The 25,237-nt window shown below is 44.4% G+C and overlaps 2 protein-coding genes across 2 annotated transcripts in view; one reads left to right on the top strand and one right to left on the bottom strand.

The window, feature by feature from the left end:
• CALB1 (calbindin 1) overlaps window positions 1–25,237 on the top strand; it is a 185,011-nt gene that overhangs the window by 122,624 nt on the left and 37,150 nt on the right. The window lies entirely within an intron of this gene.
• On the bottom strand, window positions 161–24,226 carry RIPK2 (receptor interacting serine/threonine kinase 2). The gene is made up of 11 exons (XM_053395693.1): window positions 22,948–24,226; window positions 14,277–14,430; window positions 13,309–13,464; window positions 11,891–12,048; window positions 10,669–10,718; window positions 9,828–9,989; window positions 5,752–5,837; window positions 5,487–5,582; window positions 4,203–4,284; window positions 2,145–2,321; window positions 161–775 (listed from the first exon to the last, which is right to left on the bottom strand). The coding sequence occupies exons 1-11, from the start codon at window positions 23,166–23,168 to the stop codon at window positions 420–422; spliced, it is 1,698 nt and encodes a 565-aa protein (XP_053251668.1). The 5' UTR covers window positions 23,169–24,226; the 3' UTR covers window positions 161–419.

Consider the following 25,237-nt stretch of genomic DNA (forward strand, 5'->3'; position numbering starts at 1 on the left):
GGAGCAGTTAGGGTGTAGGTCCCACAGCAGACGAGTCAAGGCAGAAAGGCATTGCCCTTCATTAAGAGGGCTTGAAAACAACTTCTTTAGAGCAATTCTGCTAACTTACGAAATCAGTAATGTTATTCTTCTTTTACAAAGGTAAAAGTAAAGCTGTGTGCACTTTCCCCATTTTTTAAAAATATTTATGTATTTTTATAGATCCACAAAATACAGAAGTCTCCACTGAGATGCAGTGTAAAGGCAGTTTTTAGAACTTAAAAAAAACAACAAGGGTGTCATGTAATACTTTCACTTGCCAGGCTTCCCCCTGACCCACCCACTCCAAACTTCAGTCTAGAGTCACGTAGCAGTGACATTTCAGAAAGAGGAATTCCAACTTTTAGGGAAACACTGTAAGATCTTTATACGGATGTTTATCAATTCAAAGATGTGGACCTGCAGGGAGCAGATATATTTGGATAAGGCTGAAGTCCCAGCTGTTTGTTGTCTTTCAGTTTTTGCACTATGACTCGAGCAACTTCCTCTCCTTGGCTGTCGGTCGTATCGAGCAGCTGCCTGACTTTTGAGGTCCTTGTAGGTTTTGTGCTGATAAGTTCATAATCCTCTTTCATGATTAAATCCCTTGAAAGGAGGGCATCCAAGGACTGGTTAAGGCAAGCCTCCGTCATCTGGTTGACAATGTCTTCTCTTCTGGTTTGGATCCATTGGTGAGCCACAGTTTCATCTTGCTGCTCCTGCTGCTGCAGAGTATGCAGAGTCTGTAGCATAAAATCTAACAAAGGGCAGAGGGGAGAAAGATGTCAAAGGTGTGAACGCATACGAAGAGCATCACAATGCAGCAGAACTATTTGAGAGAGACTTGCCTGCGTTTCAAAATACCAGAATTATTTATGTGTCATTTCAACAGGATTTCTACAGGGCCGAATCAACAAAAACCTCTAAGCAGTTTGCATAAAGCAATGCAAAATATTCATAATAAAAAATACCCCAAATCTGAAAACCAAGTATAATCGTACCTTGGAAGTCAAACAGAATCTGTTCCAGAAGTCCATTCGGCTTCCAAAACATTTGGAAACCAAAGCACAGCTTCTGATTAGCTGCAGGAAGCTCCTGCAGCCAATCAGAAGCCCTGTTGGACGCTCGGCTTCCAAAAATAGTTCGCAAACTGGAGCCAGTTTGCGGCGTTCGGGAGCTGAAACATTCGAGAACTAAGCTGTTCGAAAACCAAGGTACAACTGTAGACATAAAATTTATCAAAATATGAAAACCAAACCAAATATGGTTAATAAAGCTGCATATCTGGGTAGGTCTGCCTAAATCTTAAGCAGGAACTGATAATGAGAGTGCAAAGGAGTCTGCCTAATGTTTATAATTAGTATTATATTAGTCAACTGAATCAATTTACAGCTTCATTCAAATAAATCAGATAAGACTCTTTTTGTTTAGATGACTAGGATTCCAATCTTGATAACTAACCATTGCTTATCAGTCAGATTCTCAAAAGAAATACACGTATTTACAAGTACATTCAAACTCCTTCCTGCACTGCAATTCTTTCCCACCTGTAACAGTTTCTCTTTTTAACCTCTTTTTGTTTTATATTCACTTGAATTTGCAATGTATTTAATGATATGAATCAAGTTATCAGAACACTAATAATAATGGTTTAAATAGATGCACAAACCAGTTATTTTGCAGGCATATGCTGCCCAGTCCTCCCTGCATTTATGCAGAAAGAGGTCCCACGGTGTTTAATGCAATTTACCCCCCAGTTTGCAGAAACAGCAGCCTCAAAGTAATAAACAGTCCATCCCCAACTTACAGTCCGAAGGACTTTATTTAGATCGTTGTTCAGAATGTGGTTAAGTACAAGTCATTTGTGGTACGTTCGCAAGGAAGCTTTGAAAGGGAACAGTTGCAGAGTAAAATTTTCTGGTCAGAAAAACTGTATAAACTCATCCTCAGAAACATAATCAAAGAGGCAAAAGAGGGAAATGCGGGTGAATTTGCATAAAAGCTGCATCAATGCTTCTGTGTTCAGAGACCTGATTTAGCACACCATGCTTCATGCCAATGTTACTCAATACTCCAAGTGATAAAGTGAGATGGAGACAAGGAAAACGAAGGTTCCACTTTTGTACCTGAGTTACTTCTTGGTGGCTGACGTGGGTATGGCGTGGAATTTGAGGAATCAGAACTATCTGTGGTGGACGAGCAGGAGTTTTGTTGAGATGCATAAGACGGAATAGTCGACAGCAGCGAGCGATTTTGCTTCAAGCTAATCAATGAGTGAGGTTCATCCAAAGAGTCATATTTACCTGTAATGAAGACACAGTGGTTTGTATGTTTTTTTCAATTTTGAATTCGAATCACACCAAAAACAAAGCCAGAAGTCATTTTGCATGCTTAATCCTGCATCCCGTGTTCTGCAGCCCAGATAGGAGAGCTGAAAAAATTCACATCTGGCAAGCAATGCAGATGTGTACATGGGTAGATGAGTCTAAAATGCCTGGGACCACACATTTTCATGGCCCTTTTAGCAGCTATGGTGCCTCATTTACCAGGATTTATATTTTGCTCTAGGACGCTTAGTTTGGTCAGAATCAAGTATACACCTCTAGAGTTAAAGCCAAATGTATTACTATCAGCCACCAAAGCTACTAAAGGGCCATGAAAATTTCTGTCCTGGGTTTTTCAGACTCGTCTACCCTTGTACTATCTGAGTCATGGAGTCACATCAGTGTAGATGTGCCCCTTTGCTTTGACCACGGTCCACAAACGTGAGGCCGCAGCCCATAAATGGAGGAGTTTGCCAGGGCTGGCCCAAGGCATGGTACTGCTCCAAGCTGCAGGGCCAAACAATTAGAGAGATGTGGCTCTGAATCCCTTTTATGTCATGCAGGAGGCTGATCCTAGAATAGTTTGCTATAGCTGTGCAAGATCTGGAATCTGCATCCCACGAGCCTTTGCAAGACTGAGGGAGCTTGGGGAGGGACACTTAATGCATCACATGCTGTATCACTGGTACCTCAAGAAATAGTGCAGGGGTCAGCAAGGTTTATCTTGTCTGGGCCAGATTGGTCCCGCGGATCATGCATGCACACCGGTGATTTCTGGTGTCTGCGTGTGTGCAGATGTGATTTTTGGTGCCGCGGAGGCGAGTCCCCGTGCCGCACTGTGCTGATTTAGCACAGTGCGCAAGTGGGCAGATCGTGGGCCAGTCAAACAACCTCCGCAGGCTGCTTCCAGCCCATGGGCCTTAGGTTGCTTACCCCTGAAATAGTGTGGTCTGAAGTTTTGTGTGGCTGGGCTGACTCCAATCTTTTTCACTTAGTGCAATATGATGACCATGTAACGTAGCAGCGAGAATGAACACCCAATCAGCTTGTCCAGATATGAACAGTCAGGACAAACCTGTTGTAGCTTCATGACCCCCAAGCTTTCCTTCATATTTCTACTACTTCTTCAACCAATTAGTATTCCACGGATCCCTTAACGGAGCAGACGGAGGCTGCATTCAGGAAGCACTTTAACTTTGCTTTTCTGACATTTCCTTTTTCTGATCATCTCTGCATTATATGTAATTTGTCACATGACATAAACGCCACTTCTGGAAATCTTGCAAAAGTTTAGCAACTTGTTTCCATGTTGCTTTGAGAAAAAAAATTGTCCGGAACCCTGTTAACATGGAAAATAATGGGATTTGGTGTATGTGTGTGTGTAATGTTAATCCCTACAATTTCATGTCATGTGATGAGATTCATTCTTCACTCTTGTGGGTGAATCATGGGAAGGGGGAGGGGGGAAAGAGCAAAAGCATGTATGGCCATGAAGGGTGGCAATCCCCATTTGGGACAGCTGCATATCCCTGCACTGTTAGGGGTTGGACTAGACGGTCCTCAGGTTCCCTTCCAACTCTATGATTCTGTGACATGTCAAAAGATGTCCACTGTTGTGTCACGCCACACCCACTGGTGTGAATGAAACTCTATGGCAGCATATTGTCCAAGAGGTAACACAGTATAAAATGAGCATTAGAAACCAGAACAGCATTATAACCCAGAAAACTAACATGATAATCCCCACGTCTGATGGCCCCCTTGTTGTCTGTTGTCCCAGAATGTCGGACAAGAACCAACGGGTGGAAATTGCAGAGAAACATATTTAATATAAAGTTGTGCTAGGTCAAGAGGGCTTACCTTCCGAGAGGAGATTGCACTGTTTCGATGCATCCCGGACAGTGTTTCGTGAAAGGTAGCTATCACATTGCGATGAAGAGTCCTGCAATTATCACAACATACGGAGCAAACATTTGATAATGGTATTTCCATTGCATTCTTCCCCTGCAAAATCTCCCGCCTGAAGCCCTATGAAGGGATTATTACTATCCCATTTTAATACACAGCATATAAACACAACTTGATGTATACCTAGAGGGTGGTATTCAACTGCATTTTAATTAGAGCAGACCCACTGAAATTAACGAGCCTGAGGTAGTCCTGTTCATTAACTTCAGTGGGTCTACCTTGAGTAGGACAATCAATGGATATAAACCATTATTATTATTATTATTAAGTCCTGTCCATTAATTTCAAAGTGCAAAACTTTGTTGAATACTGCTCAGAGTTCCCTATTGTCTCCCAGGTAGATGTAGACCAGAGTTGGGCCTGCTTTGAGTTTAGCCACAATATTGTATGTATAATGTGCCTTCACGCTATGCCCTTGCAGGCAGAGGTGGAGAACTGGATCTGGCTGGCTCCTTCCTTATCACCTCCCCCTACCCTGTGAGCTATGTTTCACAGGTAGGTGAATGACATTTTACCCCATGTGGGCAGTCAGCTGGTTGTCAGAGCTTGCAAGGAATTATGCAAGGACCTACACCAGCCAAATGCACAACCATATTTGGGCCAGACGTGTCTTTACATGTCCCATAGCTGATATGTCAGGTGTAGTGCAGGTGGGCATGGCTTAGCCAAACAGCCTCACAGGCTGAATGGCTTCCTCATCAGAGACCCGCTTGCTACAGATGTTTGCATCACACAGTCAGTCTACTTCAGGGGTCAGCAAGCTTACCAAACGATGGGCTGGTCCACACTCCGTCCGTTGGAGGATTCACCCGGGTTGGAAGAGTGCCCGTGCGCATACGCACAGGCGCCATCAACCTGGAAGTTGGTCCGCACACTGCGCTGGTAAGAGCCAGCGGTGGGGGGCGGCAGGGGTCGCCATGGGCCAGATACACGAGCCCCATGGGCTACTACCGGCCCATGGGCCCTAGGTTGGTGACCCTTGGTGTATTTAGTGCAGCCATGCCCTTCACTCAATACAGGAGCAAAGAAGGCCCACAAAATAGAGTTTATGCACAAAAGGAAAATGGTTTAACACATGCAAAGTGCTTTAGAGTATATTACATGGTCCCTTCCAATGCTACAATTCTCTGCGTTACAGAAATACTAAGGCAATAATAAAAGAAAAGGTTGCTTTACCTCTTGTGTACTGGGATTTAAAGGTATATTTAGAGATATTGATTCACCATCGGGCTTCTTGCTAGGCATATGAACACATCGCCACTCGTATTCAGCCTGAAAGAGACATTAGGAGGCTTGTATCAGTCACCTTTGGAACTGTGAAAAGAGGATACATTCTAGGTATACAATTTCAAGCTTCAGTAACACGGCCATCCTGTTTCTTTGCGTGGACAAATAACTTTCACTTTGTGTATTTTCACTTTGGGTTACAACGTAGACTTACTTTGGCTTTCTTTAACTGTATCACTGCTTGAAGCATAGGTATCTCATCAAAGGTTCTCAGCACGGGTTCAAGCTCTATTAAGCACCCTAAACAAGAAAAGAGGAAAGCAACCATATTCAGTCCTATACTATTAGCTCTTATAACAGTAAATTACTGAACTTTTGAAATCACATTTATGGGGGGGGGGAACCGACTTAAGGGCACACATCATAAAACACACTGTAAGGATGCCAGCCCCAACCCCCTCCAGAAGCAAATTGCAGGCTTAAAAATCCCAGCGCACACACAGATCTGGGATATTCAACAGCCATGCATCGAGAAGGGTTACTAACAGATTTATTTATATAGGCAGGCCATCGGCATGTAAAAGTCGCAGCTTTCAGGCTTTCTGTTTGCACTGCTCTTTGGGTCGGGAAATACCCAGATTTCTATGGATAAATTTATTTTTTGATATGGACTGGAATGAAATACCGTATTTTTCACTCTATAGGACACACCCGACCATAGGACGCACCTTGTTTTAGAGGGGGAGAACAAGAAAAAAAAATCTCCCCCTCTCTGCTCAGCGCCCCTTCAGCGAAGCAGCAGGAGAAATGGAGCCCCTTCCATTTCTCCTCCCACTTTGCTGAAGGGGCGTTGCGCAGCTCTCCCTCTCTGCTGAAGCCAGGAGAGTCTTGCTCTCCTGGCTTCAGCAAAAGGATCCCGAAGCCTTCGGAGCGCAGCGCAAGTTCCCGCTGCGCTCCAAAGGCTTCAGGCGGCTATCCCTGAAGCCTGTAGAGCAAGAGGGGTCGGTGCGCACCTTCCCTGCTAGCTCTCCAGGCTTCAGCGAAAGCAGCGCGAAGCCTCCGGAGTGTGGAGGGAGCGCTCCCTCTGCGCTTTGGAGGCTTCGCGTTGCTATCGCTGAAGCCAAGGACGCACACACATTTCCCCATACTTTTTGGAGGGGAAAAAGTGCGTCCTATAGAGCGAAAAATATGGTAAACAACAGACCCGAGAATATAGTCCTTTGAAATATTATTAGTTAACTAAGGGGGGGGGGGAATTCAAAGCAAGCAGGACTCTTTGCATCTAGCGATGCACTGCAAGCTATTTGCTTTCAACGTTGTGTCTACATTCCACACAAAATGCTTTCTGCTCTAACAGCTTTTTATGACTTAGCATTAAGGAAGCACAAACTCAGCCATGATGACGTGCTTCCTTCCTCCTCGTGCAGCTAGCCAAGCCCTGGCAAATAGCAGGGAGGCTGGGAAACTATCATGCTCAATGGTCAAGTGGCCACACAAAGATCAACAGGATTTCTGCCACTACAGCTGGAGTAAATCTACCTCAAGGCACTGATTTCAAGATCCCTGATCTAGAAGGTGGCAGCTAGTAACTGGCTAGCCTCCTTTTATTTTTTAACAGGGCCTCATTCAGAGCCTAGGACTTGCCAATCAGAAGGTTGGCGGTTCGAATCCCAGCGACAGGGTGAGCTCCCGTTGCTCAGTCCCTGCTCCTGCCAACCTAGCAGTTCAAAAGCACCTCAAAGTGCAAGTAGATAAATAGCTACCGCTCCGGTGGGAAGGTAAATGGTGTTTCCGTGCAATGCTTTGGTTCTCCAGAAGCGGCTTAGTCATGCTGGCCACATGACCCGGAAGCTGTGCACCGGCTCCCTCAGCCAATAAAGCGAGATGAGCGCTGCAACCCCAGAGTCGGCCACGACTGGACCTAATGGCCAGGGGTCCCTTTACCTTTTTTTTTAATACCAATTTAACCGTCATGACTTCCTCCAAAGACTTATGGGAAGTGCAGTTTTTTAAGGGTGCTATAGACCTCCATTCCCCTCCCACAACCACAGTTCCCAGAGTTTCCTGGGAAGAGGGATTGACTGAAGAGAGAGGTGGGAAAACAGGAGGCTCTCCATAAAGATAATTGGCAAAAAGGCATCCAAAAGGATCAAACAAACTCCGGAATTATGAAGCCAGAGCTTCATTTATGGTACAGCTGCATATCTGGAAAAACAAATTGTCAGAGAACAGGCTGCAAATGACTCAAGGCAAGACCACATTATTCACGAAATTTAACTTTCTGACTTTTGCCTTGATTATTGCAAAATGAAGGGAAGTAGGAGAATCTGGTTATTTCAACATTTCAACATCTGACAAAGCTTTTGCTAGCAGCTGCAGATACGTTTTTTTAAAAAAATGGGGGAAAGCAAGAAATTTAAAGATGGTTCTTGGCAAGATAAAAAGGTGTATAGCCCAGTTAAATCTTACAGGCAGAAAACTAAAAAATAAAACAGAAGGCTGAAAGCTCCTACAGTGAGAAATCTGAAAAATTAGCTTATTCACTCTGGGCAGCTTACAACACATATAAAAACATAATAAAACATCAAATATTAAAAACCCGATACAGGGCTGCCTTCAGATGTCTTCTATAAGTTGTATCTGTACCATAAATGAAGCTCTGGCATTCACATAACTCATGCAAATCATATACTGTAACTGTAATAGATGCAAATTTGGGTGGGGGGGTCACAGACACTTGGAATGCTTCCAGAACTGTTCTGGCTGTATAAACACCATACATTTAGATAACCCAAAGAATCACAGGAACTGTATCTTTACTTGTTCCAGAGCTATGATTCCCAGCACCTTAACAAACTACAATTCTCTTCAGTGTTAGAAATTCCCTGGGTGGCAGGCGCATTTTGCTTCTGGTGCGGTCCAAGTGTGGAGATTTCTGGGTGCCATGCTGACGTCAGACATCTCCACCCAGCCAGTTTAAAAACCTCTACCTTAGTCCACAGTTAAAACTATTTCCATTTCCACTGTGTGTGTTTCTCCTTCTCGCATACTGGGACAAGTGAATGGTAAGAGCAAGCTACAGTCAAGCAAAGTGAGATCATAGAATCAAAGAACTGTAAAAAGGCAAAGGTAAAGGACCCCTGGATGGTTAAGTCCAGTTAAAGGCGCCTATGGGGTTGCGGCACTCATCTTGCTTTCAGGCCGAGGGAGCCGGCGTTTGTCCACAGACAGCTTTCTGGGTCATGTGGCCAGCATGACTAAACTGGCTTCTGGCACACAGAGGACTGTGACAGAAGCCAGAGCGCATGGAAATGCTGTTTACCTTCCCGCCGCAGCAGTACCTATTTATCTACTTGCACTGGTGTGCTTTTGAACTGCTAGGTTGGCATGAACTGGGACTGAGCAGCAGGAGCTCACCCCGTCACGGGGATTCGGACCCCAAGTGTCATCTAATCTACCCAGAATGCGGCAGCTAGACTGGTGACTGGGAGTGGCCGCCGGGACCACATAACACCGGTTCTGAGAGATCTGCATTGGCTCCCAGTACGTTTCCGAGCACGATTCAAAGTGTTGGTGTTGACCTTTAAAGCCCTAAACGGCCTCGGTCCTGTATACCTGAAGGAGCGTCTCCACCCCCATCGTTCAGCCCGGACACTGAGATCCAGCGCCGAGGGCCTTCTGGCGGTTCCCTCATTGCGAGAAGTGAGGTTACAGGGAACCAGACAGAGGGCCTTCTCGGTAGTGGCGCCCGCCCTGTGGAACGCCCTCCCATCAGATGTCAAAGAGATAAATAATTACCTGACATTCAGAAGACATCTTAAGGCAGCCCTGTTCAGGGAAGTTTTTAATATGTAACGCTGTACTGTTTTTAACACTGATTGGGAGCCGCCCAGAGTGGCTGGGGAAACTCAGCCAGATGGGCGGGGTACAAATAATAAATTATTATTATTATTATTATATTACCCCCATGGCAAATAGACATTCTGCTGTGCCGACCGTAACCAAGGTTTAAGCATTTGGTGCCTAGCTTATATGTCCAACTTTCTAACCATGGTTCTCTGGATTCTTTGAGGGAAGCCATGTGATTTAAATGCATGCTGAGTACACAGCCTAAATTGAGCAATCTCCTAATCACACAGCCGGCACACAGCTTACACTCACTGCCAAGAGGGGCTTATGTGGAGGGCAATAGTTATGCTTCAATGAAATTAACAGAGATTATGCAGCAGCAGGAGAGTTTAGTGCCGCCTGCCAAGCTCCCTACCCTGCTATGCAAAAGGTGAAGCTCACTTGAGAAAGAAGGCCTTTCATCTGGATTTTGCCCCCAGCCGGATTCCATTAATGACAGCATCAAGGCCCGGTGAGGAATGTCTAGCGGAAGATACTCGTCCCCAGTGTCCGGACGCTTTCCTTGCGACACGCTATACATAATCTGCAAGGGGTTTATAACATCTGTCAAAAGTAGATATTGCGCACTTATTAGAAATATGTGTACTTCTCATGCCATGGCAATACAACAACAACAACAACACACACATCCTGTGAACACAGAGACAATGTTGACCCTCTTAAATTATAAGATATTGCTACCAATCCTCCCTTCCTTTCCAAGTCTTCACAGTATCATTTATTTAACCAAAGTGGAAAAACAAAGTCATTACAAGACTTTGTACAGTGGTACCTTGGGTTAAGTACTTAATCCGTTCCGGAGGTCCGTTCTTAACCTGAAACTGTTCTTAACCTGAAGCACCACTTTAGTTAATGGGGCCTCCTGCTGCTGCTGCGCCGCCAGAGCCCGATTTCTGTTCTTATCCTGAAGCAAAGTTCTTAACCTGAAGCACTATTTCTGGGTTAGCAGAGTATGTAACCTGAAGCGTATGTAACCTGAGGTACCACTGTACATTACATTACAAGAAAGAACGGTCATTACAAAAAGCAGTAATAATTAGGATTGTATCTAACGCTATTCAGAGAAGACCCATGACTACATTAAGTTCAATGGGTCTCCGCTGAGTAGCGCAAGCATTGCATTACTTCAAGGGGCAAGTTCCTCCTGATTGCTGCATGTTAAACCCAATCTTGCTGATTCTAAACAGAAGTTATGCAACGAAACTAAAGAAAGTAGTCTGACCTTCAAACGGCTGCTTTCTTGACAGCACTTCCCACATAATAATGGCATAGCTGTTCAAAGTAAAAAAAGAAAAAAAATACAACATAAATGTAAATCAGTCCGGGACAAAATATACTCTGCCCCCAGGTAGGCTTCCAAATGTCGTAACTGAGGGGACCAGGCTACAAGGGGACTCCTGAAGGCAGTTGGAGAACACAAGGATTATGTTGGAATAAGCACTCAGTGGCTGTTGCCCTTCACAGCTGCAACCTGAGGTGTGCCTTTCTGCATATATGTGCAACTCAAGGGTGAATAATCCTGTGCAAAAGTACGTACAAAAGAAAGTGGGAAGAGCTGATTCAGACATGCATGCTTGGTAGCCTCACTCACACAAACCTACATGACTGGATGCTACAGCCATCTGCTAAGAAACAGGCATGTGTGAACTCATGCTTACATGGACTCTGCAGCCATTCTAAACATTTTGTGCAGTCCTGCCACTGGAAATCAACTGGTAATGCTGCAGATTGAATGGGTGAGATGCAAAACTATTATTTATTAAATTTGTTGACACCCATTATCTATAAAAATATTTATATACCACTCTGTCATGTTGGCTTAAACCTTCAGAAATGAGTCTAATGTAATTTCAGATGCAATTGCAACCCTGAAGTAGTAGGAGGTTTCAAATTTCGCCATGTCTAGGGCGTGAATTTTGGCAAATTTCTTCAATGTGAGGGTCATAAAAATATATTTTTTGGGTGTGAGGAATAAAAACCTGCTATTATTTTTGTGACTGGAAAACATTTCGCTTGGTAAATTTACAATTGATGCAGATGCACATAAACTGCTTTCAGAAAGCCAAAGAATGTTAATTTTACCTTCTAACTAACCCTAACTAATAATAATAACAATAACAACAACAAAAACAAAAACAACAACAAAACAACAACAATAATATTAATATATAGTATAACTGCAAAGTACTTGGCAATCATATCTATGCAATTTTACACACATTTTATTTACCAACCAAAACTGGATGATATTAATTTAACCAAAATATCTTTTGAATTCCAAAGTCATGTTACAACCTTTTAGCACCCCTCATTTTTTGAATTCGAAAGCTGAAAAATTCAGCACACCCTATGATACACCCAATACGCCCAAACATGCAAGGATTTTTAAAGAACATAAACAACAGTGTGCATCTTTTCTTAACTCTGTAATAAAATATAAATACCTGTATATATCATGCTTTATAGTTGCACGCGTTTTCTGACTGAAATCATAATCTTCAGGTGGCATGTAGATAATAGTCCCTCCCTCAGGCATTGATTTCTCACCGCGTGACAGTGACATAGATACCATGCGCCACTTTGACAAACCAAAATCTGCAATCTGGAAGGAGAGAAACAGGAACTCGGGACAATCCACAAATATAGAGTACCTGTCAGATACACTGGGGTGGGTGCAAATCAGGTATGGGGAACTTCTGGCCCTCCAGGTGTTGCCGAACTACAACTGAACTACAACTATGGTGTTCCATTTACCGTAAACATTCTAAAAAAAATCTTACTCAGCAAATGGTGCAACACCCTTGCATGACCACCGAAATCCTTACACAGCTTTATTACTTCACTTTTCAAGGATATATTTAGTGCACAAGTCGCAAGAATGAACTCCACCCACTAACGTCCAAACCAACACAATGGAAACTGTTCCTTTTTTGCCCTTAAGAAAACACAGTTGCATTATAGATTGCCGCTTAATGAATAGCCAGACCAAATAAGCCTCCCAAATTCTTAAGCCATTAAAGGCAAATGTTTCTTGTTCAATGAGGCAATTTTGTGACCACAGTTTATTTTTGTTAGTGACAAAACCCCTCCAAAAACCAAGTTTCTAATCATGAGTGACAAGTATTGGTTCATAAGCATGTAGGCACTGTCTGGTGAAGTCTCAGGCTTTCAGGGTTCAGCAATACCTTATAGTGATGAGAGAGAGTCATTCTTCATATCTTTGTACCACCTTAAATTTCTAATTTTGCGCAATCTTCTCTACAAAATCCCACCCTCAACTGTTCAGCTGCTCTCTATGTACTGCAGAGTAGGTGTGGCAAAAGGCAGATTACGATCTACAGGTAGATCTCTAAGTGATTTGTGGTACATCAAAAATTCCTGACGCCCAACCATTTCACAACACCAACAACAGACAACACACAGAGACACTGCTGAAATGAAGAAAGCTGGGGGAACCAAGAATGGATTTGTGTGTGGAAGAACTGTGAGCTCAGTTCAGTTCTGGAATTCTCCACAAATCTCTGTGCTCAGCAGCTGTTCAGAGGGATCCTGCTCTTTAATTCTAAGGCTGTGTACATACCGTACACTGAAAACACATGACCCCCCCCCAAAGAATCCTGGAAATTGTAGCTGCTAAGGGTGCTGTGAATTGTAGTCCTGGGAGAGGTAAACTACAGCTCCCAGAATTCTCTGGGAGAAGCCATATGCTTTAAGTGTATGGTGTGAACTCAGCCTCAGTGTCTTCTGCACAGGGCTCCATTTGACAGATCTTGTGAAACACAAATTAGAGCCCCAAAATCCAAAATGTGCCCTCCCTTGTTGTAAAGAATCACAGGCCCTAGAGAGAGAAACATGCTCATACCTTAACATGAAAGTCACTGTCAAGCAAAATATTATGCGTCTTCAAATCATGATGCAAGAGAGGAGGACTCATGTTGTGAAGATAATTTACTCCCAAGGCAATTTCATAAAGAATGCGAAACCTCAATGACCAAGCAATGTCAGGATATACATTTTTCTATTTGAGAGAGAGAGAGAGAATGATGAAACACAAATTTAGGAGTAAGGCCACACAGTTAAAATGATTCCGTATCACAAAACTAAAGTGACACTGAAAGGGGAAATAACTCATAACTTAAAAGTGATAAAAGCAACAGAAGAACCAGAAAAATGTTATGCAATGTGGTGGCCGTCTCTTCAATATGCAAATGAACTGGTCGTAAGGAAATCTCTCCGAAGCATCTTTGCCAATATGGCTATCCTGAATAGTACGGCTTGAGCTATATTCTATCTGTGATGGTTGTCCTGGGACATTAAATACTAGATAACATGTATGGAATAATAAACATCATTCATGTCAATATGCAACCCTGATACCTGATATGTTATGTATCTGTTATTATGCATGTTAATAAACATCAATAAAAATTATTTAAAAACTTACTTCAAACTACAAAATGCTCCTTTAAATCACAGATTCAATAGCCCTTTGGAGCACAGCTGGGGAACCTGTTACCCTTCACATTTAGCTTGGCTCACCCCTGACCAGTGGCCAGGCTGACTGGGGCTGATACAAGTTGGTTTCCTGCAACATCTGGAGGGTGATAGGTTAGCCCACATTTTCAAGGGGGGAGTGGGACCTCCTGCCCACAACAAGTTTCATCTGAGAGCAGGCCCTCCTTTTAGACTAACGCTATATGTGTTTGACCAGCAGAAAGGGTCTTATGCCCTACTCAGGTGTTCAGAGAGTTGGGTTCAACTGAAGAGCATCGTCTCTTTAATTCCCCCACTCCCTTAGGGAAAAAAAAGCCGTGGGCTCAATATACTTACACTGTGTAAAAGTTGGTTCAGTGACCCACTTGGCATATATTCCGTCACAATGCCCAGAAATTCAGGTTCGTTGCAAATCCCCAGAATTGGCAGAATGTAACTGAACCTCGCCTGGTGTAAAATTTCAGCTTCTTTCAGGAGATTGTCTCTCTCACTGCAGGGACAGGAAGAGAAGGACAAACCAGTTTTACCGCATTTGAAGCTTGAAATATGCAGCTGTAGGTTAAAGCTCCAGAAGGAGTTCATTGAAGCAGTGTGCTGAAAACCACACACTGTGAGAGGGAAGTAACGGCTGGGGGAAAACAGTAAATTAATACTAATAAAAATGCATTAACGGCCTTTCTCTACGAAATCACATTCAAGGTGGTCTGCAATCAATGAAGTTGAACAAATATCAAGGGTGCCTCCAGCAACCAAGTTATTGAGTATGTGTCCTAATCTGCTTGCACAAAACTCACACGGGTTAGATTATATACAGACTTAAAGGTGCACCAGTGGCGTGTGGTGAAATTTTTCATAGGGCTTTGAGAAGGAGGCTCCAGGCCTCAGACAAAATGCTCAAGCATTCTGGCAGAGGTTTGGCTTAGTGCTACATGCAAACCACCTCTCTAGTTGCAGAGACTAGCTGTGGCACAGAAGTGGGTGGGACGTCTTGCTACTGGACTGGCATTTTAGTTGAAATACAACAAATGAAAGCAATTTATCTTGTTAAGTCACTTTTGAGACTTTTTCTTTAGTATAAAGTGACTGACAAACAGAAGAGGAAGAAGAGGGAAAGGATCGCCCACAAATACAGAGAGATCTAGTCTTCTTCTTCACCTTTTGGCATCCTTGAGAGGTTTGCATTGAGCAGAATTAAGGGTTAAAGGGAAAAGGGAAAAGAAAACACAGCACTGAGTAATTCTTTCCAGCACTGCCCAGTCCTGCAAGAATGAGGTAGTGAAAATCCCCTAAGCCACCCATTAACCAGAAACCACATTGCAGATTCACATGACTGAAAGCACACTTTTCAATTGCATCTCCCTGGTATCAATCAATGGTAGCTAAAACTACAAATTTATATTTAGCTGAATTAACAAAGCTAGCTAAATTTCAGATTTCCATGCGCCTTCCTTCCTTCACAGAATTTAAGGCTCAAGAGTAAGGGTGGTGACCCTCAGGAGGGCAGTCTCCTATCCAACCACTGACCAGCCCCAGACCTCCTTCAGCAAGACAGTGACCTCATGTGCCTTCAAGAAGCACAATTTTAAAGAAAACCCAGGCAGAACATTTTCATGAACAAGTTGTGGTACATTCCCTACCACTGGTGAATATTTACTGTTCGAGTTCCAGCCAGTCAGCCAAGCTCCCCTTCAGAATACTATAAGGGCCTCAAGATGGAAATTCCTTTCTTCCACTCCCCAATTTCTGTTTTACTTTCCAATTCAACACTCATTATTTCACAGCTTCAGGAGCCCACGAAACGGGCTTTTTGGGGTGGGACGTTGTTCTCTTTTGATTAAAATAATGGTTTTTTTGTTTGTTTTTTTACTTTTCCACACCTGAGGATGCACCTGGGCATTCAGATGCTTCCCTCTTATTTATGAGTTGCCCCCTTGGGCTCCAATCCTATTGCCACAGGGGCACTGAACTGGCTATTATTAGAGAGAGATAATCACTTCCTCTTCTGATTTAGGTTGGTCTAAAAAATTAATTATGCTCAGTGCTTCTCATAAGTCAGTGTTTCTCAAGCATGGGTCCCCAGCTGTCGTTGGACTCATTTTTGAGAAACAATGTCATTAAGTGCATGAAATTATTTCTAGGAATTACCTAATTCTTACAACAATGCTGCAATGCAGGCTATGATTGTCATCATACCACACATAGTACATCCAGTAGAAATAAATGACTTATTCAAAGCTGCCCATTGTGTTTGTGGCCTAGCTTAGCTTTCAAGTGAGCCCTTAGCAACATCACCCATGTTGGAATGGCTTCGCTACGTGCTGCATTAATTGCATTGTTTGCAATTAATAGATTTTTTTAAAATTTCCAGCGGGACTGCAGTGTATGTGTGTGTGTTGGGTAGTTTAACCATTTCCTCACCATTTATAATCCCTCTATAATTGCTAACTGTGTGGGGTGATGGTGGGGGGGGGGAGGCAATTTATATTGCAATAATTCCTGGAGGGGAAAGGGTTAAACTTCACACATTGCACTCTTGATAGAAACTGTCCTGCTCCTAAGATAAAAAAACAAAACAAAACCTTCTGATGTGGTTGCAAGGCACACAATTACTATGATATGTAATTAGACCCATTAGTAATTACAATGTACTTTCTGCTTACTAGGATGCTGCAGGTAGACGTGTAATTGACTTGCACATCCACTGTTCACATTTCAACACGATGTCTGAAGAAGGATTGGTGCTTCTCCCTTGAGGGACAGTCAATTAGCTAATCTGAAGGACCACAGTTTCCTCATCCCTACTGTATTGCGGACCTGTCCCAACTTCTCCAGTTTTGTATGCTGCAACCCAGAACCACAGGCTCACTAGCAATCCAAAACCTTAGCTCCCTCTCTTGGCTGGCCTAGAGACAGATGTTTTTACCTGCTGGATTGCCAGACTGTGGCCAGATAAAATACAATGGATAGAATTCTACAGGATGTGTTGCTAGTGTGTGAAAACAGGCAAGGTCCAAGGATCCCCAGGCAAGCACCTCCAGATGGTGGAGACATCAGGAGACATCCTGGTGGCCAGGCATCTTCACTTGGTCACAAGTGGCCCATATACACCTGGTGCCCAGTAAATTTTGAACGCTGCTCAGTCACACTATACTTTAACATCAATTTTATATCACTTCAACAGAACAATGGTTCCTGGGAAGGAAGGATTCTGGGAACTATAGCTTTCTAAGAGTTCTGGGAATTCTTGGGAGACTTTTATCCCCCTCGTAGAAATACAATTCCCAGAGTTTCTTGGGAAGAGGGATTGATTTTTAAACCAGTTTAAATCTGCAGTGTGGGTGTGTTCTTGGTTATATACAATACAGACCCATCCACGCAATGGGCTGAACTCCTGTTGCTCTGTCCCAGTTTCTGCCAACCTAGCAGTTCGAAAGCACACCAGTGCAAGTAGATAAATAGGTACCACTGCAGTTGGGAGGTAAATGGCATTTCCCTGTGCTCTGGCACTCGTCATGGTGTTCTGATGCACCAGAAGTGGTTTAGTCATGCTGGCCACATGACCCGGAAAGCTGTCTGTGGACAAACGCCAGCTCCCTCGGCCTGAAAGCGAGATGAGCGCCGCAACCCCATAGGCGCCTTTGACTGGACTTAACCGTCCAGGGGTCCTTTCCCTTTCCCTTTTTTTAGACCCAGTGAAATGAGTGGTCCTTAGTTAGTCATGCCCCTTAATTTCAATGGACCTACTCTGTGTAGGAGTCACTTTGGATGCAACCTTTTGCATCAGTTTCAGTGTTGAGGTAAACAGAGCCTAATCCCAGTCATTCCCCATTATCTATGCTGCCACCTCAGCGAAAGCGCAGTCTTGAAAGGCATGTGCACATTCGCCACACCCAGTTGTGCTATAAGTTATGTTGCCAGTTCACACTTCAGGACAGTCCCCTGTCACTCATAGGACCTAACTAGGCCCCTGGGATGGTACAAGGGATCTATACATTTGTTAAATCTATATACCGCCCTTCATCCAAAGATCACAAGGTGGGTTACAACATTTGGTATCTCCTCAAGAGCTTAATACCAACTCTCAAGTGAATACCAAGTTGTATCATAGCAAGGAGTGGCAGCCAACTGACCAGAAAGCGTTACCAAATGCTGTTCTTTGCCCGTAGTTAGAGGAGACCAGGCCCCACTATGGGACCATATTGCCCAACATAATCTGTGTTCTTTATATCGGGCCACCTCGAATCTCTACTCAGCTGTGAGGATAAAATGGGGAGGAGCAGAACCACTGCATGCCACTACGAGCTCCTATGGGGAAAGGGTGGAAGATAAATGTAATGAACAAATAAAATAAAACCTGCAGCCCCCTGCATGGAGGTCATTTGAGAGACAGTTCCGGACATCAGGAGAAAAGGTGATGCCTTTAATGGAGCAGGAGAGCTTTGGATGGCATATTCTGACAGTGATACAGAAATCTGGGCCATAACTATGGTGTCCGAGAGAAGGACAGGGCAACCTCTTCTCATCATTGCATAAGAAGAATTCCTTCCCCCTTCCAGTTAAGGAAGGTGCAGGAGTTCCACTTTCCTCAGTGTCTGGTCACACTAGCCAGAAGTGAATTTACAAATGCAGTCAAATTAGATACTTCCCCAAAGTAGGGTTTTAATTTCACCATGTGTTTTGCAGAAGTCCTAAAGGCCCTGGTCTGCGGTTTCTAAGGAGTATGCACAACACAGTATATGATAACAATTTAAGAAATACTCCATCTAGATGGGGACCGGATGTCTTGCAATAGGGAGGGTACAATTTTTTGCACCCTGATATTAATAGAGCTACAACACTGAACTGATTACCAAAGAAAATGTACTAAAAAATATGCCCAGGATTATTCAGTATATACCTCTCCAGAAATATTACCCCTACACGCAAATTCAAAAACTATGTTTATCATATCATAGCTCAATCAAAATGTCTTTAATCAGACTGTGGTTTGCTTAGATCTAGAAAGGCAAGCGCCTGATAATTCAGAGTATTCATTTCATCCTCATATGACTCCAGCTACCCATAATCTAGATTAATTTAAAAAGAATATTAAATACTCTGCACCTCAAAAGCATAAATACAGTAGGTACATATTTGATTTATTGTCACATACTGTATTTATTTTTTATTACATTGATATCCCATCTTTCCTCCAAGGAGCTCAACGTGGCATATGTTTTTTCCCCCCATCCCCATTTTATCTTCACTACAACCTTATAAAGTAGGTTAGGTCAATAGACAGTGAATGACAAAAGGTCACCACAGCAAGATTTATGGCTCAGTGGGGATCTGAACCCTGGTCTCCAAAGATCTAGGCTAAGGTCACATTTGCACGATGCATTCAACACACATGGCTTCCCCCATAGAATCCTGGGTAGTTTCATTTACCTCTCAAACAGCTACCATTATCTGCATCCTTAAACTACAGTTCTCAGAATTCTATGGGGAAGCCATGTGGCTTAAATGTATGGTGGAGATATGATCAAACACTCTAATCACTACATCACAGTGAAATGTGTGTGACTGACTAGGCACATTAAGCTGAACTGACTCACCAGAGGTGAGTCAGGTAGGAACCATTTAATTAGATGAGTGTTGTTCTGCGGTTTCTCACAGTCATCAAGGAGGGTCAATTGATATACAGCGTACTTTTGTACATACCTTCTCCGCAAAAAGCTACATACAAGATAGCTTCTATTAAATTACTCTCCCATCCAGGATCAGCTATTTAGATCCCCCCTAGTTTATTAGTAGTCATTAAATGTATGAGTTGCCCCATGCCAAAGTCTCCAGGTGACTTACAATAAAATTTATTTAAAACATCCAATATAAGCAGTGCAGAGAATGCAATAACTTTAGCAAAGCAACCATAGCAAAAGAACCAGATAAACAATAATATTCCCACCTCAAGCCCAAACAGACTTAACAACTATAGTGGTACCTCGGTTTAAGAACTTAATCCATTCCGGAAATCCGCTCTTAAACTGAAACCATTCTTAAACCAAGGCACGCTTTCCCTAATGAGGCCTCCCGCTTCTGGTGCCCTTCTACCATTCAGATTCCATTCCTAGACTGCGGTAAAGTTCGCAAACCGGGACACTACTTCCAGTTTTGTGGAGTTCGTAAACTGAGATACCACTGTACTTGCTTCACGTTTTTTTCCAAAAAAGCCTTATAGGTAATCCAAACAATGTTAATAGTCTACAAAAAATAAAATTTTTAGATTGCTGGGGGCTGACAGAGGAGGCATGCAATTGCTGCATTTCTATGCTGGGTATTCAGAAGGGATGGGAAAAACCCCATCTTTTCTTTGCTAGCCCACTCACTTGAGGGCATGCAATTCTCTGCCACCTGTGGACCCTAGGCTAGTGCTTCAGGCTCCTGGCAGTAGCCAAGAAGTCAGGAATCATGTCCACAACCCTTGCGCTTGTATCGGCCAGGGCTGCTGGTGGTGTGCATGTGGAGAAGCAGTGGGTGGGGAAACAAGTCTTTGAGGAACCAGCAGGCTGGCATATCAGAGAGGATCAGGTCAGTGCTGTTGCTGTCATGTGGGTCAGCAAGGGAATCCCAGAGTTGCTTAACCACCCAGTCCCACACAATAGGGAATAAGCTGGTTTTCAGCGCCTTAGCAATGACAGTGCTAGTCAATAAAGCCTTGGATTAATTTTGTTCAATCTGACTGCAGTTAAACAACATCTAGCTGGGATCGCCTAGGACATTTTCTTTGAGATTCATGTGCAAGGTGAAGCAGGGAACATTCCTCCAGAACCATGCCTGGTGAAATGGGGGAAGGAAAGGGGCATGAGATGTAGGAAACCCCCTACTGTATAAAGGTAAAATTCACATATTACCCTGCCCACTCTTTGCTGCTGGTTCCTCCCACCATTTGCATGTGGCCCTTTGAGGGTGGCCCAAAAGGAAATAGGACCCTCAGTCTCAAAAACGTTTACCACCCCTGGCCTAGACTAATCAGTCCCTTGAGGGAAGATTTTGTACACAGGGCTACCAAGCTGTAAAAAACAGCTATCATCAGAACAGATTCAAAGGTAGAGAGTTCCAAATGCATGAGTTCTAGAGTGCTAAATGCAAGATTTGTGTTTTGAACTGAGGAAGCAAGACAACTCCCTAGTCAAATTAAGAAGATAAAGCTTAGAAGTTCCAAAAGGCCCAAACCAACACTAATACAGCTGCAATTCAAACCTGCTTACCTGTGAGTAGGCACCACTGGACTCAGTGGGACTTACTTCTAAGCAGACATGGATAAGAAGGTTGAGTACTCAGAATAGAGTGCCTGCTTAAGTATGCATTGTAGGCCCACCTTAAGTAGGTTTGCTCAGAAATAGGCCCATTGAGTTCAGTGGGATCCATCTTCAGAAGTGTTTGAAACTCCCATTGTTCTAGGTGCATTTTGCGACAAGGGATTTCATTAGCGCAAGCAGTTACTGAGTTCTGGGCGCAGAACTGCACCTAAGAATTCAGATTAAAACTGCAGAGTGGAAGGAAAGGAGGACCTTTTTCTGCCTCCCCACTCTCTGAAGACTGGAGAAGAGACCCTCTTAAGAATATCAGGGGGTGGGTGGAAGGCAGGAGAAGGACTAGACCAGGGATGTCCAACAGGTAGATTGTGATCTACTAGTAGATTGCGGGGTGTCCGTGGTAGATCACTGGACCCTCCCCCCACCCAAAAAAAGCTCAACAACTTAACAACTTTGGCTCCCTTAACAAAGCTCAACAACTTAGGTAGATTACTGCCAGCTTTTTTACAGTGGGAGTAGATCTCAGTCTCTTGAAAGTTGGACATGCCTGGACTAGACCATGTGAAAAATGAACATGACATTTTAGCTTCAGTTCATTCATTTTCAGCTTTGTATTCTTGTTATAAAAAAGTGTGCCTAAACATTTCGTTGTTGCTCCCATAACTTAGGTTTAAGGTGCCATTTAGCTCCTAGCTTTCATATCTCAATTTCTAACACTGATTTTCAGGTAATTGTGTTTAGGGTTAGAGTCCAATCCTCTATGTATTCCCAGAATGAAGTATTACTGGCTCCAATAGGACACCTCTTCAAGTTGCAAACATATAGGTGTAGACTTCGGTGAAGAACAAGGATGTCTGAGTAAACACACAGAGAGAACTGCTTTGGGTGTTGCACAATGTAGACTTCTAATCTCTTCTAAATAAAGAGCTCTTGGGGGAAGGGGCAGAGAGGAACCACTACAATCTCTGAACACAGCGTTTAAAATCCAATCTAAAATAAAAACAAGAAGACTAACCACAGGAAGCTGCCTTTATACTGTACTGTCAGGCACATAGGTCCATTCAGCTCAATATTGTCCAGATTGACTGGCCGGTCCCCCCCCCTCAGTGTTTCAGCCAAGGGTCTTTCCCAGCCCTGCCTAGTGATTAAAACTGGGACCTTCTGCATGCTATGGCCCTTCCAAACAGAGGAAATCCTGCAGATCTTTTCATCCTGGGCAGAAACAATACTGTATTGACAAGGCTTGCAGCAGGAAGAGGGGGTGTGGTTCTTTAAACCAAAGGAATGAGGCAAGGGCTAAGGGCAAAACAGTTGACAATACACTGGTCCCAGCAGAGAATGCCAATTCTGAGTAATGGCTTACACTCAGTATTGACTTGGACTGGAGAACCTTGGGGCCAAATCCCAGTGTAGCCATTATTTCAAACCATTGTCCTGAGAATAAAAGGGAGAGGGGAGGACCATGTTTTCCACCCTTTGAAGAAAGGAGGAGATGCTAGGAACACATGAACCTGCCTTATCCAAAGGCAGACCAAAATCCCATCTAGGTCAGTATAGCCCACACTGACAGACAGTGGCTCTCTTGCAGGAAATGCCAGGGTTTGAATCAGGGACCTTTTACATCGGATAAAAAAAATATTAAAGTTTCTCGATTTCACAGCTGCAAATGGGGTTGAGGCAACCAAACCACCCCACCCACCCGCAACCGTTACCTCTCTAGCAGGGGTCCCTGCAGGCACTTGACAGCCACTGGGATCCGCCAGTCTGCGTGGCGCGCGGAGGACACCGTGCCATACGCGCCGCGGCTGATGAAGCGCAAGTCCGGGAGCTTGTTGGAGGAGATCGTGGGGAGCGTGTAGCTGATGTCGCAGGACGCGCAGCTGCTGTCGCTCCTGCCGCCGCCGTTCGTCCTCATGCCGGCGTCAGCAGCCATTAAGTCAGGCCGGCTCTGGCCTATGCCAAGTGCGCGCTCGCCAATCCCCGGGGCCGCACAGGAGCCGCGGAGCCTCTTCCACTACAGTAGCCAAAGGGGGCCAAACGCGCGCCGCGTCTCCAAGAAAGCAGAAGGTCCTCTCTGGAACCCAGAGCCTCTAACATCCACCGAGATTTCCACAAGTTCTTCTGCGCCGGGCTGCACAATTTCTCCGCCTCACATTCTGCTGTCCAAGCGGCCCTGACTCACCTGTTTCTCTCTAGAGAGAGCACCGGTCTCTCCACGTACCCGCGGTGAGCCTGCCAAATTCTACAGCTCGCACCCGTCCCTGCGCTTTAACGCCCAATTGTCACCCTTGCCAAATTCTCTCGCCATCGCACCCAAACTCCGCTCACCTTTGCTCTTTGCCCCACATTCACAACCATCAGCCTGGCCTCTTCAAACCCCACCTCCCGATGCAAACAAAGTTTCCGCAGGACGCGTCTCTCCTGCGCTTCCCTTCCCCTCGAACAAAAGTTTAGACAGTCGCAAAAAGTTCCAGATCCCTTCCTTTCCCGATCTTTCGTCTCAAAGGGCTTAAGATCCAAAACAACGTTGCAACTTTTTGGGATGGTGTGTGTGTGTATAAACCTTTTTTTTTCAGATCTCCAGATGCACTGCCGATAATCCCCTGGTACAAGGAAGCCACATCAGATGTGTTGCTGCTTCTCCCATCTTGGGAATCCTCCAATCTGCCTATGAGGGCGGAGGTATTCAAGACAATGAGCGGAGCAAAAATAAAACACGAGTGGGACCTCGGTCCGTTCTCCGGCTGCACCAACCACGCGTCAATGGCGACTGGAGAGCCCCGCCTCGACGCGCGCAACAACAACCTCCTCGCCCAGCCTTTCCAGAAGAGAGCAAGGGAGGAGGCGAAGGTTCTGGGCCAGAAGACTCCGCCCACCCAAACTGGGAAAACAAGAGCCTCGCCATCCGGAAAGTCTGGCTCGGCCTGTGATGTGAGTTCAACGTTGCGTGCGGCTACGCGGGGAGAAGGTGAACATCCCACTCGTCTTGTCTCCCTTGGCGCTGTTTGAAACCGAGAGCCGGGCGCCCCCACGGCGCAGCTCCAGGACGCACTGCTGCTCCCCCTTACCTCGTTCAAAATAACTCCTATTTTGCTCTGTTGTCGAGCACCGATTCTGGGGAGAACTCACGAGCGCGCTTCCAAAGGGAATCCACTCACTTTTTGGCCACTCCTTGCAGGCTGCGATCCCATCCCACGCGCGCTTTCAAAGAGTAAGCGTAACACAGTCGGTGTGGCTGAAGTAGCTTAGTTGGGAGATCGTTCAGCTGGAAGATTCAAAGGTCCCTGGTTCCATCCCGGGTTTCGGCAACAATAACTTTCATTTCGGGGCTGGGCTAGACGACTCTCGGGTATATTTTCCAGATCTAGAGTTCTATTATTCCTCCGAGTCGCTCCACCTGCAAGTTACGGTAATTCCCTGAGGATGGTAAGAGTTTCCACAGGGCAATTCTACGCGTGTTTACTCGGAAGTAAGAGTCACGTTTGAGGCCAATGGGGCGTGTCCCCAACCAGGTACTTGTGTTTTAGGACTGCGGCAGTCAAGTGTATTCCACGCTTACTGGGCAGTAAGCCCCATGGAACACTCCTAAGTAAACATGCGGCTCCCGGCAATCTTGGGCAAGTCTATTCAGAAGCAAGCCCCACTGAAGTCAATAGGACTTTTGGCAAGGTAAATTGCATAGGATTGCTTTCTAACTTTTAGTTAAGGGAAAGTGTCTGTCCGTCCCGCCTTTTTTTTTTTTGATCAGCGTTTGTTTTTAAATCTTGTTCTTTTCAGTATTTTTGATAAAGCAGACACTTCATTCCTGCTGAGACTGCTCAATATTTTTATCCCAAATTAGAAACAATCAGCGGAACATCTTGGAAACAGATGAATGAAGTTCTTGTTCCCTCTCTGGGCCTGGTTTTGATCACATGCACATACCAAGCTTGGAAGGAGGAGGGCAGCATCAGGTTCCGGAAAACATTCTTGGTTTAGACCTAGCATTCAGTGGGAAGTCGC

This window comes from Podarcis raffonei, chromosome 7 (assembly GCF_027172205.1).
Source record: "Podarcis raffonei isolate rPodRaf1 chromosome 7, rPodRaf1.pri, whole genome shotgun sequence".
In the NCBI taxonomy this organism is placed as follows: domain Eukaryota; kingdom Metazoa; phylum Chordata; class Lepidosauria; order Squamata; family Lacertidae; genus Podarcis; species Podarcis raffonei.

Bases quoted from the DNA above. Each gene is read 5' to 3' on its own strand.
- RIPK2 (XM_053395693.1), bottom strand. From the start codon at position 23,168: ATGGCTGCTGACGCCGGCATGAGGACGAACGGCGGCGGCAGGAGCGAC. The intron at 14,431-22,947 runs GTAACGGTTGCG...CTGTCCCTGCAG, and splicing joins CAGGGACCCCTGCTAGAGAG to TGAGAGAGACAATCTCCTGA. The intron at 12,049-13,308 runs GTATGAGCATGT...CTCTCCTTCCAG, and splicing joins ACAGTGACTTTCATGTTAAG to ATTGCAGATTTTGGTTTGTC.